Here is a 12,948-nt window from a genome sequence, read left to right as displayed (position 1 = left end):
TATAGTGAAACTAAGAAGTAAGCAATTGTAAACTGCTATGCCAGTATTCTTTAGATTGGAAAATTTATGAATACATTTCATAATTTCTAGAAACATGTTTCTTCACAATATAGTCTTTCAGTATGACACAAGACATGTTTACCAACAGACCCAAATATCTTAGTTTCTTTTTAATAGTATGTTTTTTAATTAATTTTTTTAAAGATTTTATTTATTTATTCATGAGAGACACAGAGAGAGAGGCAGAGACACAGGCAGAAGGAGAAGCAGACTCCATGCAGGGAGCCGGATGTGGGACTCGATCCCGGATCTGCAGGATCACAGCCCAGGCTGAAGGTGGCGCTAAACCACTGAGCCACCAGGGCTGCCCTGTAATAGTGTGTGTTTTTTTTTTTTAATTTTATTTATTTATTATTTATTTATTTATGAGAGATACACACAGAGAGAGAGGCAGAGACACAGGCAGAGGGAGAAGCAGGCTCCACGCAGGGAGCCTGATGTGGGACTCGATCCCGGGACTCCAGGATCATGCTCTGGGCCAAAGGTAGGCACTAAACTGCTGAGCCACCCAGGGATCCCCCTCTAATAGTGTTTTTTTTTTTTTTTAAAGATTTTATTTATTTATTCATGAGACAGAGAGAGAGAGAGGGAGGCAGAGACACAGGCAGAGGGAGAAGCAGGCTTCATGCAGGAAGCCCGATATGGGACTTGATCCTGGGTCTCCAGGATCACACCCTAGGCTGAAGGCGGTGCTAAACCACTGAGCCACCCGGGCTGCCCTGTAATAGTGTTTTAAATAGAAATTCAACTGTGTAAATTTGAAGATCTAATTGGCTTTATGTAAGATTTATAAATTGAGCAGCATCCCACTTAGCAAATAGGAAGGAGCTCTGAGGGACTGTATGAAATGGAAGGCTTTTATAGGCAGAATGGGGAAAATCATGGATTATTTTAGGCAAGGTCACCTTCCTTTATGGAATGAAAGGGGTCAAGGGTTTACCAATCACTTACCTTACTAGTGCTGATCAGGTGGTGCCAGACTGAATGTATAAAGGTCATGTCCCTGACAGAATGCTAAAATTGCAATTAAGTTATAGATTAAGTCTTAGTTTGCTGGTGCAGGGCTTAGCACAAGTGACTCCACTTTAAGCCTATTGTCTTTTTTTTTTTTTTTAACAAAAGGAAGAAAGAAGTATATAAGCCTATGTTCAGTAATTAATGTTTTAGCATTTTATCTTATTTAAAAATTATCTTTATGACTGTATTATGGTCATTTAACTTAGCAAAACTTTAAGGTTTTAGATTACCAAAAGATTTAGGGAAACTAAAATTTCACCTAAAATCTCTTATTTCATAAATATCTAATTCACTTGTTCTCAATAATTATGTTTAGATTACTCACAAAAACTTTTTTTTTTTGATTACTCACAAAAACTTGATGAGACATTGAACAAAGTCAGACATCATCCCAAGCTATTTTTTCTTGCTGACAAATTTTGTAAGAGATAACATAAACTCTTTTGAGGTTTAATAAGCCTTGGTAGAATAAAGGCATTATGTTTAATCCTTGTAACTCTAAAGACATGCCTGTTTTAATTAAACCAACAAATTTATTTATTTATTTTTAATTTATTATTATTTTTTTTTATGATAGTCACAGAGAGAGAGAGAGAGGCAGAGACACAGGCAGAGGGAGAAGCAGGCTCCATGCACCGGGAGCCTGACATGGGATTCGATTCTGGGTCTCCAGGATCGTGCCCTGGGCCAAAGGCAGGCGCTAAACCGCTGCGCCACCCAGGGATCCCAAACCAACAAATTTAAAGTAGCTTTAATACCAAGTATTTTCCCAGATCATGTAAACCTGAAATTCATTTGGGTTAGTTTCTATTATATTTCTGAGACTTCATTATATATAAATGTTTAATTTTCTTTATGTCAGTTAAATAGAATTCTTTTACAAAGTAATTTTGGCAGCACTATTCAAAGGCAGACAAATACCATACAATACGTATATATAAACACATATAAACAGAGGCACCTGGGTGGCTCAGTCAGTTAAGCATCTGACCTGTGCAGGTCATGAGCTCAGGGGCCTGGGATCAAACCCTGGTAGAGCTCCACGTTCAGCAGGAAGTCTGCTTCTGCTTCTTCTACCCCTCCCCCCACTTGTGAGTTCAGGCTCTCTCCCCTTAAAATAAATAAATCTTCAAAAAAATAAACACACATAAGCATACAGACATAAACTGAGAACTTCTAGCTTCTATTTAAAAAATCACTGCCATTGAGTCAAGTACAATAATACAAATTAATATTTGTGAGAAGCATTCATCTAAGTTTCAAATGACCTTACCCTTTTTGTGTTCTTCTGATAAGAATTACTTCTCCCTAAAGTTTGTGCTTTAAAGAGATGACCTAGATAAAAGTTAACAATTACATCTCAAAGACACAGGGAAAGAATTCATGTTCCTCCAAGGAGCACTTTGGTTTCCTAAAGCCAGAATTTTTACAATACTTTCAAGCCTTTAGAAATAGAGGAGATTTGGAGAGTGATAAGAAGGAATAAGTGAACTTTAAACTACCTCTGCAGCTGCATTTCTAGTTTTGTAAAGATTTGTAAGGAAAAGACAGTTATTCTCAATTTATCAAAGAATTGGATTGTAGCCTAAGTGACATCATAGATTGGTCCACCCATTCAAGTACCTTTATCTTCAGTCTGCTTTTTTATATCAGGGATCTTTGGAATGTTTTAGTAAATCCTTTTACAAAGGCTTCAGAAGGTTTTTCTTTCTGGGTGCCTAATTTCATTTTAGCTTAGGGAAGAGGCCTAAAAAAATTTATTTCAGGCTCTGTATATCAGCTTTCAATTTCTGACCAACTCCTGATCTACTAAAAAATTCTTTAGAATATCTTGTCAGTTTTCATCTAGGACAAACAGTATTTCTGGCAGTACTTAACCCCCACTTGAGTATAAGAGGAGCCCCAAAGAGGATGCAAAGGTTATTACCTTCCCAAGATCCAGAGTCACTCCCAAAGATAGCCAAAAGAAAGAATCAACCACCTGCATGTCCCAAGCAGGCAGGAATCCAAGCTTGGTTCTTGGAAACAAAACAAGACAAGCAAGAAAGCATATAGCTATCTCCGGGAGATAAAGGATCAATAATCAATGGGTCTGGATTTGGAAAGGAAGAGACAATGTGAAATTTCATCTTCCTCTCTTGATTGAGCACTATGGACAGATTTGTGAGAGCTAACTCTGGTAAAGAATTCTCACCCTTTGCTGGCTTCTGCCAGTTTTCCCAGGATGCCCTTTGCAGGCTCCAGTATTTGGCAAGGTTTTTAATTAATTTTAGTTTTCATTTCCCTTGGCTGTTTAAGGGAATAACGTAGCAGTTTACCAGAAAATCCCTCAGAGTCTCAGGAACTTTGGGAGGGGCCCATACGGGAACTCTCCTTCAAGGACAGATGTGAGGGCATTTGAGTTGATGTTGAAGAATTTGCATAAGGCCTTTGTAAAGTCTGTATAAAGCTTTCAAGCAAAGGCCTTTCTGACTGTACTATTTAAACTTGGAACAATTCAACTTTGTTGTGGGGTTGGAGGGAAGCATCTCCTGTTGCTTCTATCAGCCCCTGAACATTGGCCTTCAGCTGATCATTTGGAGGGCCTAGGAGAAATTCTGATCTGTTTCTTCTGGAGGGGGGCAGTTTTCTCAGGGAGCCATAGGATTTACCGCTTATTTTTAATTTTTTTAAAAGATTTATTTATTTGAGAAAGAGAGAGAGCAAGTGCATAAGTGGAGGAAGAGGCAGAAGGAGAAGGAGAGGCAGACTGAGCAGAGAGCAGAGAGCTCTCTCCCCACTGAGCAGAGAGCCTGATTTGGGGCAGGATCCCAGGACCCTGAGATCATGACCTGAGCTGAAGGCAGATACCCAACTGACTAAGCCACCTAGGCGCCCCATGATTTGTCTTTTACTGCAATATACCTATAGCTAGGAATAATACCCCTTAGCATCTAATAAGGTCCTTGTGAGTGACAGGTTGAATGACCACTGATCTTTCCAACTCCTCTAAATTGGTATGATCTTCTGAAAGTGGAGATAAAGGGGCTTTATAATTTTTTTTTTTTTAAAGGGGCTTTATAATTTAAAAGATTTGCTGCTGTCCATGAGACATGAATTCTTTGTAATGAGGGTCCAGAATATACCTGGAAAGGAAATTGTATGGAAAGACCTGAAGCTGGTAGAGCCTGATTAAAAATCCCTGAAAAGTAGGGGGGAATTATAAGGAATAGCAAAGGGACCCCCACCACCCTTCTTTGGTGCTTCTGCTAAAATCCCTTCCTATCTTTCAGCATTTACACAAGTAACCCATATACCCTGGTCCTGGAGATCAGGCAAGAGTGTTCTCTGTATATGTTATAAGAAAAGAGAAGCTGAACTAGGCAAATGGAGCCAGATTTTGAAAAGGGGAATTTACACTAGATGTAGACTTTTAATTTTTTTTCTAATTTTTGTTCCTTAATCTTGTTAAGGGAATCCCTAAGGCTAGCCATTATATTTTTTTATGTCCATTTTTAATTGAGTTTTTCCACAGGTGTCAATAGGATGAGTGCTCTCTAAAAATATTTCAATCTAGAAGTCCAATTGAAAATATCCATTGTCTGGCCATTGATAAGTAGGATCTATTAATCTCAAAAGTGGCTCAAACCAGTAAGGTACCCCAAAGGAGAGTGCAAAAGATGCAGCCCTCACAAGATCCAGCCTAAGAAAACAGAGACCTTTATTATCACAATGAGACAATGAAGGTTGAGATGACAAAAGGGCCCTCATGGGCTGAGACCCCTTATGACAAAATTCCCCTGACAGCTGCCAGAGTCAAACAAAGAAACCTCATTCTAGACCTAGTTTAGCCTAAGTTCTGGTTTTTAAGGTGGACCTAGGCCTAACTCCAGTCAGCTCAGATCCACAGCCTGTTCAGCTGTCTACCAAATGCATACTGGTACATACACCCTTTGGTTGGCAGAATATTCTCACTGGCCATAAAGCCAAGCTCTCAAGTTCTAGAAAGGGACAAAGGGAAACAGAGGAAAAGGATCAATAAAAACCAAAAGTACTAATATCAAATCTTTACCAGATGTACTATACCTAAGGAACTTGTTCCATAAATATTTTCTCCTGCTAATCTAAATTTAGAAAAAGAGGGGCACCTGAGTGGCTCAGTGGTTGAGCATCATCTGCCTTTGGCTCAGGTCATGATTCCAGGATCCTGGGATTGAGTCCCATGTCAGTTGTTCTCTACAGGGAGCCTGCTTCTTCCTCTGCTTATGTCTCTGCCTCTCTCTCTGTGTCTCTCATGAATAAATAAATAAAATCTTAAAAAAAATAAATTTAGAAAAAGAAAAGGACTCTCACCACTCTTGCTTTCATGAGACTGTAGGCAGAGATCCGGGAGACTGACATGATAAGAATTCTTACTGGCCAGTTAAAGTTTATCCTGCTGAATACACCACTGTTGTGGAGGAAAAATGTTCCTTTTACTCTTCTAGATTCTTTGGCTGCTCTACTAATTCAAATAACATAAGACAGATTAACAATTAAACAAAATTAATTTCATAGGTACAGGGGCCCCATGGAAATATGAGACCTAAGGGCAAGTAGGGCAGTTGAGGCTTATATTCCATCTGAGCTAAGGAGTAGGATTGGGGCCTGGGACTTCAAAGGGGGAGAAGGATTAATTCACAGAACAATAAGGAGAGATGTTTGGTACAGTAGTCCCCCCTCTTATCTACAGGGGATAAGTTCTAAAACTCCCAGTGGTTGCCTAAAACCATGGAGAGTACTGAACCCTATGTTAATTGTTTTTTCCTATATCGTCTGTGGTAAAGTTTAATTTATAAGTAGGCACAATAAGAAATTAATAGCAATAACTAACAAATAGAACAGTTATAACAACAACTGTGATAAAAGCTATGTGAATGTGGTCTTTTGAAATACCTTATACTCACTCTTCTTTTTGTGATGATGTGAGATGATAAAATGCCTAAGTGATGAGATAAAGTGAGGTGAATGATGTAGGCATTATGACATAGCATTAGGCTACTATTGATCTTCTGATGGTACATCAGAAGGAGAATCATCTGCTTCTGGACTATAGTTGACCACACATAACTGAAACCATGGATGAGGATGTGTGTATGGGGAGGGGGGGGGCTACTATTGTAATTAGATGTTTGCCCTGCCATACAGATAGGTCATTCAAATAAAAGTTGTCTCTGGTAATTCTCTCAGACCGGGTCCCCAAATCTAAATTCTTTTATGTAATTAAGGGAGAGGTAAACATTTTTCTTGAGTTTGCTGGGTCTCGATTGCCCTCAGCTCAAAATAATCCCCACACCAAAGTGTCAAATTTTCTGATCATGTATTCTGCTACCTGTCACCAGCTCTTGCTCACTATATAGCATTATGTGATACAATATAAACCTTTGACTTAGTAAGAGTTAAGAGATACACAAGACCTATTTCTTTAATCACTTAACTAATATTTCATCATTTTGTTATGAAATTTCACAAGGTCAAATTTGAAATAAAATCATATCAGAAAATAAGAATTGAGCTTTGGGGAGTTGTTTTTCTAAGTGAAATGAAGAGATGTTACAGTTTAGTAAAGTAATTGTTTTATATACAAAGTACACAAATGAAAGGAATGCTATAGGCAAACAACTATGGTATCTATGCACTAGCAAATATGGCAGAAGTTACCAAGTCAGCTCTTTACCAGTTACTGGTTTATTTATAAACAAATTCAGTTTCAAAAATAATTGTAAACATCTAACCCTTCCCCCTTTTTTGTGATTTTTAATCCTAGGTGACATATGGAAGGAAACCTTAGTATTTTTCTTGATACCATTTGCTTTTGTCTCAATATTTGTTTTCATAATAACTTGCCTGCTTTTGTATAAGCAAAGGGCTTTACTAAAAACGGTAAGTTGTATAACAGTGTTTAGTTTGAGATAGTAGCTAACAAAAAATGTTCTGCATTTAGAACTGATGGACCTATGTTTTATAATTTTTTTCTGTAAACTGTGGGTGTACAATTGATGTTGAATGGATTTTGATGTCTTCAGAAAATACAGTAATTAAAAAAATTAATCCTATAAAGCTAAATTTGGAGGTGGATTTACGTTTTCTGAAATATAGGAATAACAAATGCTTTAGAATATGAAACACTATTTACTTCTAGATTAGGGAACAATATAAGGAAAGAGTTACAAGAGGAAAGCATGATTGGGAGGAAGAAAAGAGTGGCTTAGACTGGATGTAGACTGAAATATATTACTAGTGTATCACAGGAAAAATTGCAAAAATTGAAAAAGATAGTGCCTGCCCTCTAAGAGCTCATACTCTAGTTGGGGGAGATAGAATCCATAAAAAATATAACCTGCACTGTGAGTTGTTTTTAGAGGATTCCTATTTGAGTTGTACAGATATTATAGAATATCAGAAGATGAAAGTCACTAAGGATTGGTGGGCTTTAAGGAGAAATTGTGAGTTGGTGAAAAATATCTTAATACCAGCTCTTTTAAAGATAGAGAAATTTGAATATGTATGAAATGTTTCACTTTATTTCTCTGCTGAGCGCTTTTTTATTTTTTATTTTTGAATGCTTTTTAAAAATCTATTTCTCTGAGGTACTAATCTGAGTTGAAATAGTTTGTGTTATTAATGACTATTTCTTAATAATGGAGCTCTTTTTTAATTTCAGATCTTTCATACAAAAAAAGAAGTCTTTTCTCATCAAGACACATTCTGTTGACTCAGTAACTTTCAGTCTTATGGCCAGATGTTAAATACAAGTCTTATTAAACCGAAGCTTTTCCTCAAATATTGAATAAATCTTATTTTAAAAGCATTGTTGTATTTAAATAGGCTTTAGAATACTCAGACCCTCAACTAGTAGTACATTTTCTGGATCCTATTAATAGGATTTTTTCCTCATAAACACATGGTCAGAGTGCTACACATAGAGACGTCAAGGGTTGGGTTTGGTTCTATTCACTGATGTATTAATAGAACAATGTGATTTTATAACTTGCACTAAGCCAGAAATATTGTTGAATCTTAGAAGATGAGATTCTTTTTTAAACTGTACTTGGGATGAATGTATTCACCATAAGTAAAGTTGTTTGGCTTTATTTTTATTTTTATTAAGATTTTATTTATTTATTCATGAGAGACACAGAGAGCGAGAGAGGCAGAGACACAGGCAGAAGGGGAGCAGGCCCCATGCAGGGAACCCGATGTGGGACTGGATCCCAGGTCTCCAGATCACGCCCGGGGCTGAAGGTGGCGCTAAACCACTGAGCCACCTGGGCTGCCCAGTTGTTTGGCTTTAAAAGTAACCTGAAGAGAGGATTAATAAAAAGCAAGAAGTTTTCGACACATTCATAGTCTAAATGTGCTTTACATTTCATGAAAAAGATGGAAGAAATACAATGCGTAGAAGGCTGAAAATAATGAAATGACTAAAGAAATCATATTTGAAAAATTCAGATGTCACAAATAAGCAGTAAAAGCTTGGGAGTTTTTACTCCTATACTAGTTGGCAGGCAGCATCTCCTACTTTCTGATGATGTGATTTTTTTTGTTTTTGTTTTTGTTTTTGTTTTTGTTTTTGTTTTTGTTTTAAGTTCAGGGACCAAAAGGCAGAAGCCTTTGAAATTACTAAGAAGCCTTTTAAAAGTACATCCACCTTTCAGACTAATTGACTATTGACTCCTGGGAGAGAATGTGACATCCTAAGTATAGAGAGTTGCTTTAAAACTTCGGGAACAGGGGCAGCCCTGGGCTCAGTGCCGCCTTCAGCCCAGGATGTGATCCTGTGTCAGGCTCCCTGCATGGAGCCTGCTTCTCCCTCTGCCTGTGTCTCTGCCTCTCTCTCTCTGTGTGTCTTTCATGAATAAATAAATAAAATCTTAAAAAAAAATAAAAATAAAACTTAGGAAATAATGACTTCTAGATTACGATCAAGAGCCTGGTTTTAGTTTAAACCAATTTCTGGGGCAGCTCAGGTGGCTCAGCGGTTTAGTGCTACCTTCAGTCCAGGGCCTGGTCCTGGAGACCTGGGATCGAGTCTCATGTCAGGCTCCTTGCATGGAGCCTGCTTCTCCCTCTGTCTGTGTCTCTGCCTCTCTCTCTCTCTCTCTGTTTCTCATGAATGAATAAATAAATAAAATACTAAAAAAAACCCAACCCCAATTTCTGTTTAATATTATACAGGGTGTTTCTTCTCTGTGGTCCACAGACCAATAGAGTAGGGATTTCCTGGGAGTTTATTAGAAATGCAAAATCTCAGACCTCTCCCAAATCTACTCAATTAGCAATCTGTATTTTAAGAACATCCCTGGTGATTCATCTGCATACTCAGTTTGAAAAGCACTGATATATAGGAGCATTTTAGAATGAAAAGGATTAAAATAATATAATGGAGAGATAAGTGCATGAGCAGGGTAACCACAGCTTTGACTATTATTGGTAGTGATCATTTAAAAGGGGGAAAGAGCTAAAACTGAGGTGTAGACCAGAATACCATCCTCTACTGTCACTTGTAATGCACCACTTCCCTAAGTGGATCTATCTTTGTTAAAAATTAAAAATCCCATGGTAATTTATAATATAATTAGCAAATTACTCTCAAACCAGTTTGCTAAAGATGTTTTTGAAATGTTGAGAGGTGTTGGGGAGGAAGGAGGAATGTGGAGGAAAAAGGTCAAGGCTAGACAAGGAAATAAATGGCAATCAACCACATGAGTGGGTCTAGGGAAACTAGTATTTTAATTCCCCTCTTCAGAACATGCATAATAAGCTATACCAATCAAAAGATTTCTGGAATTCCTCCCATAAACCTAGGAGTCCCTACCAGAATTGCCCTAATAAACTGGATATGACAACAAAGTGACAAAAAATCTGGACAAAAGGACAAAAGGTCTTGCAGAAGGACCCCTGGAACTCCTGGCCTGCTAGCTGTGTAGGTTTATTAATCTTTCAATAATGTGAGTCCAAATTTTCTGAAATTGAATTTTTAAAGTCTTTTTTTTTGCATTATGATAGATTATAAGATATCAAATATTTCCCTGGTGCTTGGTATATAGACAATACCCTAAATCACATTCCCCCTCTCTTCCATCTGACTTCTGCCACCTAGGGCTGCCCTGTGCCTTCACTTAGAAGCCTCTCCCCTAGGACCTCCCAGAAACACCTTTAATCACCTTTATTGTTTTTAAAAGATTATTTATTCATGAGAGACACAGAGATGGTAGAGGGACAAGCAGGCTCCCTGCAAGGAGCCTGATGTGGGACTCGATCCCGGACCCCAGGATCATGCCCTGAGCCAAAGGCAGATGCTCATCCACTGAGCCACCCAGGCGTCCCCTTTAATAACCTTTATTTATTTATTTATTTATTTTAATTTATTTATGATAGTCACAGAGAGAGAGAGAGAGAGAGAGAGAGAGAGAGGCAGAGACACAGGCTGAGGAAGAAGCAGGCTCCATGCACCGGGAGCCTGATGTGGGATTCGATCCCGGGTCTCCAGGATCACGCCCTGGGCCAAAGGCAGGCGCCAAACCGTTGCGCCACCCAGGGATCCCTCCTTTAATAACCTTTAAATGACACCTTTCATAGCAGGAGTTCCCCAAGATCCTACTCTAGGGTAAAAATGAGTGAACATGGCTTCATGAGTATATGACCTGTGCAATTACATGGGTCCCTATGCTTGGGGGCTTGGAAGTGCCTCAAACATGATTATTTAGTGATCTACTGTCACCAACTTCAATTTCTTAATGAGTTTTGAAGAAGGAGTCTCATAATTTATTCTTCACTGTTCCTTATTAATGATATATCCACTCCTGCTTACCAGCATCAGTTCTGATTAGACTGCTTAGGCTGTATTACCACAAAAAAAATCCATATCCCAGTTTATGACTATGATTTCTCCCCAGGAGAGGTTGGACACCAGCATTACTTGTCCTTCCCAGTTCTGGGTTGCAGAAGCTCTGTTCCTGGCAAGGGACATTTGAGGCTCCCTCCATCCACCTAGCTCCCATTCCCAGGCACAGCAAGCTGAGAATACTGGACTCCAGTAAACTTCACTCCACCTTCCATGTAGGGCTGAGGTCCTATGCTGGAAGGGATAAAGCAAGAAGACTAGAGATGCCCCTCCCCTTCCTGCCCTCCAGTCCAGCATCTTGCTTATAAGGGGTGATACTGCAAGAGTGAAGGTTTCTGCTGCCATCTCTGGAGCAGTACTGAGAGCTTCAATTAGGAACAGTAAGGCCATGCAAACAGAGAGTTCAGTAGCTCTCCCTGAAGGGGCTGACTATTTTTGGAAAAGAGACTGGAAAAGTTGGTTTATGGATGCTGTCAAAAAAAAAAATACAAAAAAAAAAAATACAAAAAAAAAAAAATACAGATTTTGCTGATGAGCAAACATACAAAAAGGCAGAAGAGGATAGAACTACGTGGAGTAACATTTCCCTATCTCACTGTCCTTAAGTTGGTATAAATTTGAAGTAGATCTGAGCAGTTAAGATATATACTGAAAGTCCTAGTGTAACCAAGAAAATAAATTTTAAAAATAGTGAACAATTATTAATGTAATTGAAATACTACACTAAAAAATATTCACTTACAAATTAAGGCAATAAAGAGGAAAGGAATGAGAAAATAATATGAATCATAGGAAAAGCAAAAAGTAAAATGACAGTTGTAAAACCAGTCATATTGATAACAATAAAACTGTGATTAGCTACGCTATTCAAAAAACACACATTTTGAGACTGGATTTTTTTTTTTTAAGATTTATTTATTCACGAGAGACATACACAGAGAGAGGGGCAGAGACATAGGCAGAGGGAGAAGCAGGCTCCTTGCAGGGAGCCCGATGTGGGAATTGATCCCGGATCCTGGGATCACAACCTGAGCGGAAGGCAGGCGCCCAACCGCTGAGCCACCCAGGCATCCCTGAGACTGGATTTTAAAAAAAGATCCAACTATCTACTATAAATAGGAGACAGATTTTAGATTTAAAGATATAGAGTTTTAAGTAGAATGACTGAAAAATATATACCATGTAAACATCACCCAAAAGTCACTAGGGATTGAGACATTTTATAATGATAAAAGAGTGATTCTATCAGGAAGACATAACAATTATACATTCATGTAACAAGACTGTCTAAAAATTCATGAAGAAAAAACCCGAATAGAATTGGAGAAATAGGGATGCCTGGGTGGCTCAGGGGCTGAACGTCTGCCTTCGGCCCAGGGTGTGATCCTGGAGTCCCGGGATCGAGTCCCATATCGGGCTCCCTGCATGGAGCCTGCTTCTCTCTGCCTATGTCTCTGCCTCTCTCTGTGTCTCTCATGAATAAATAAATAAAATCTTAAAAAAAAAGAATTAGAGAAATAGACAACTTTATCATAATAAACCTTAACCCACTTTTTAGAAAGAGATTTTATTTATTTGAGAGAGAGAGAGAGCACAAGTGTGGGGGGGTGTTGGGGAATGGGGAGAGGCAGAAGCAGACTCCTTGCTGAGCACAGAGCCTGCTGTGGGGCTGGATCACAGGACCATGAGATCATGACCTGAGCCAAAGGCAGATACAACCAATTGAGCCACACAGGTGCCCCAATAATTCACTTTCGATGATAGAACAAGTAAGCAGAAGATCAACTAGGAAACAGAGAACTTGAACATAATATAAACCTGCTAGACCTAGCACATCTATAGAACAATGTATCCAACTGCAGCAGCATACACATTCTTAAAAGTACATGGAACATTATCTAGGATACACCATATGTATGACATAAAACTATGACATAAAACTAAACAAATTTAAAGGATTTAAATCATTTGAAGTATGTTCTCTGAATATAATGTAATGAAATTAG

The 12,948-nt window shown here is 38.4% G+C and overlaps 1 protein-coding gene across 10 annotated transcripts in view; it reads left to right on the top strand.

Annotated features, from left to right (window-relative positions):
* IL13RA2 (interleukin 13 receptor subunit alpha 2) overlaps positions 1-7,906 on the top strand; it is an 86,772-nt gene extending 78,866 nt beyond the window's left edge. For all 10 annotated transcript variants that reach the window (XM_041741377.1, XM_041741382.1, XM_041741373.1 and 7 more), the window contains 2 exons: positions 6,863-6,978; positions 7,760-7,906. In XM_041741377.1, coding sequence (XP_041597311.1) covers positions 6,863-6,978; positions 7,760-7,810 — 167 coding nt within the window. In that variant the 3' untranslated portion in view covers positions 7,811-7,906. The remainder of the gene's footprint in view (positions 1-6,862; positions 6,979-7,759) is intronic.
* Positions 7,907-12,948: the final 5,042 nt, after the last annotated feature.

The sequence above is a fragment of the Vulpes lagopus genome, chromosome X (genome assembly GCF_018345385.1).
Source record: "Vulpes lagopus strain Blue_001 chromosome X, ASM1834538v1, whole genome shotgun sequence".
Lineage (NCBI taxonomy): Eukaryota > Metazoa > Chordata > Mammalia > Carnivora > Canidae > Vulpes > Vulpes lagopus.
The sequence above is the reverse complement of the archived record's forward strand: the minus strand, read 5'-3'. Positions and strand labels throughout refer to the sequence as shown.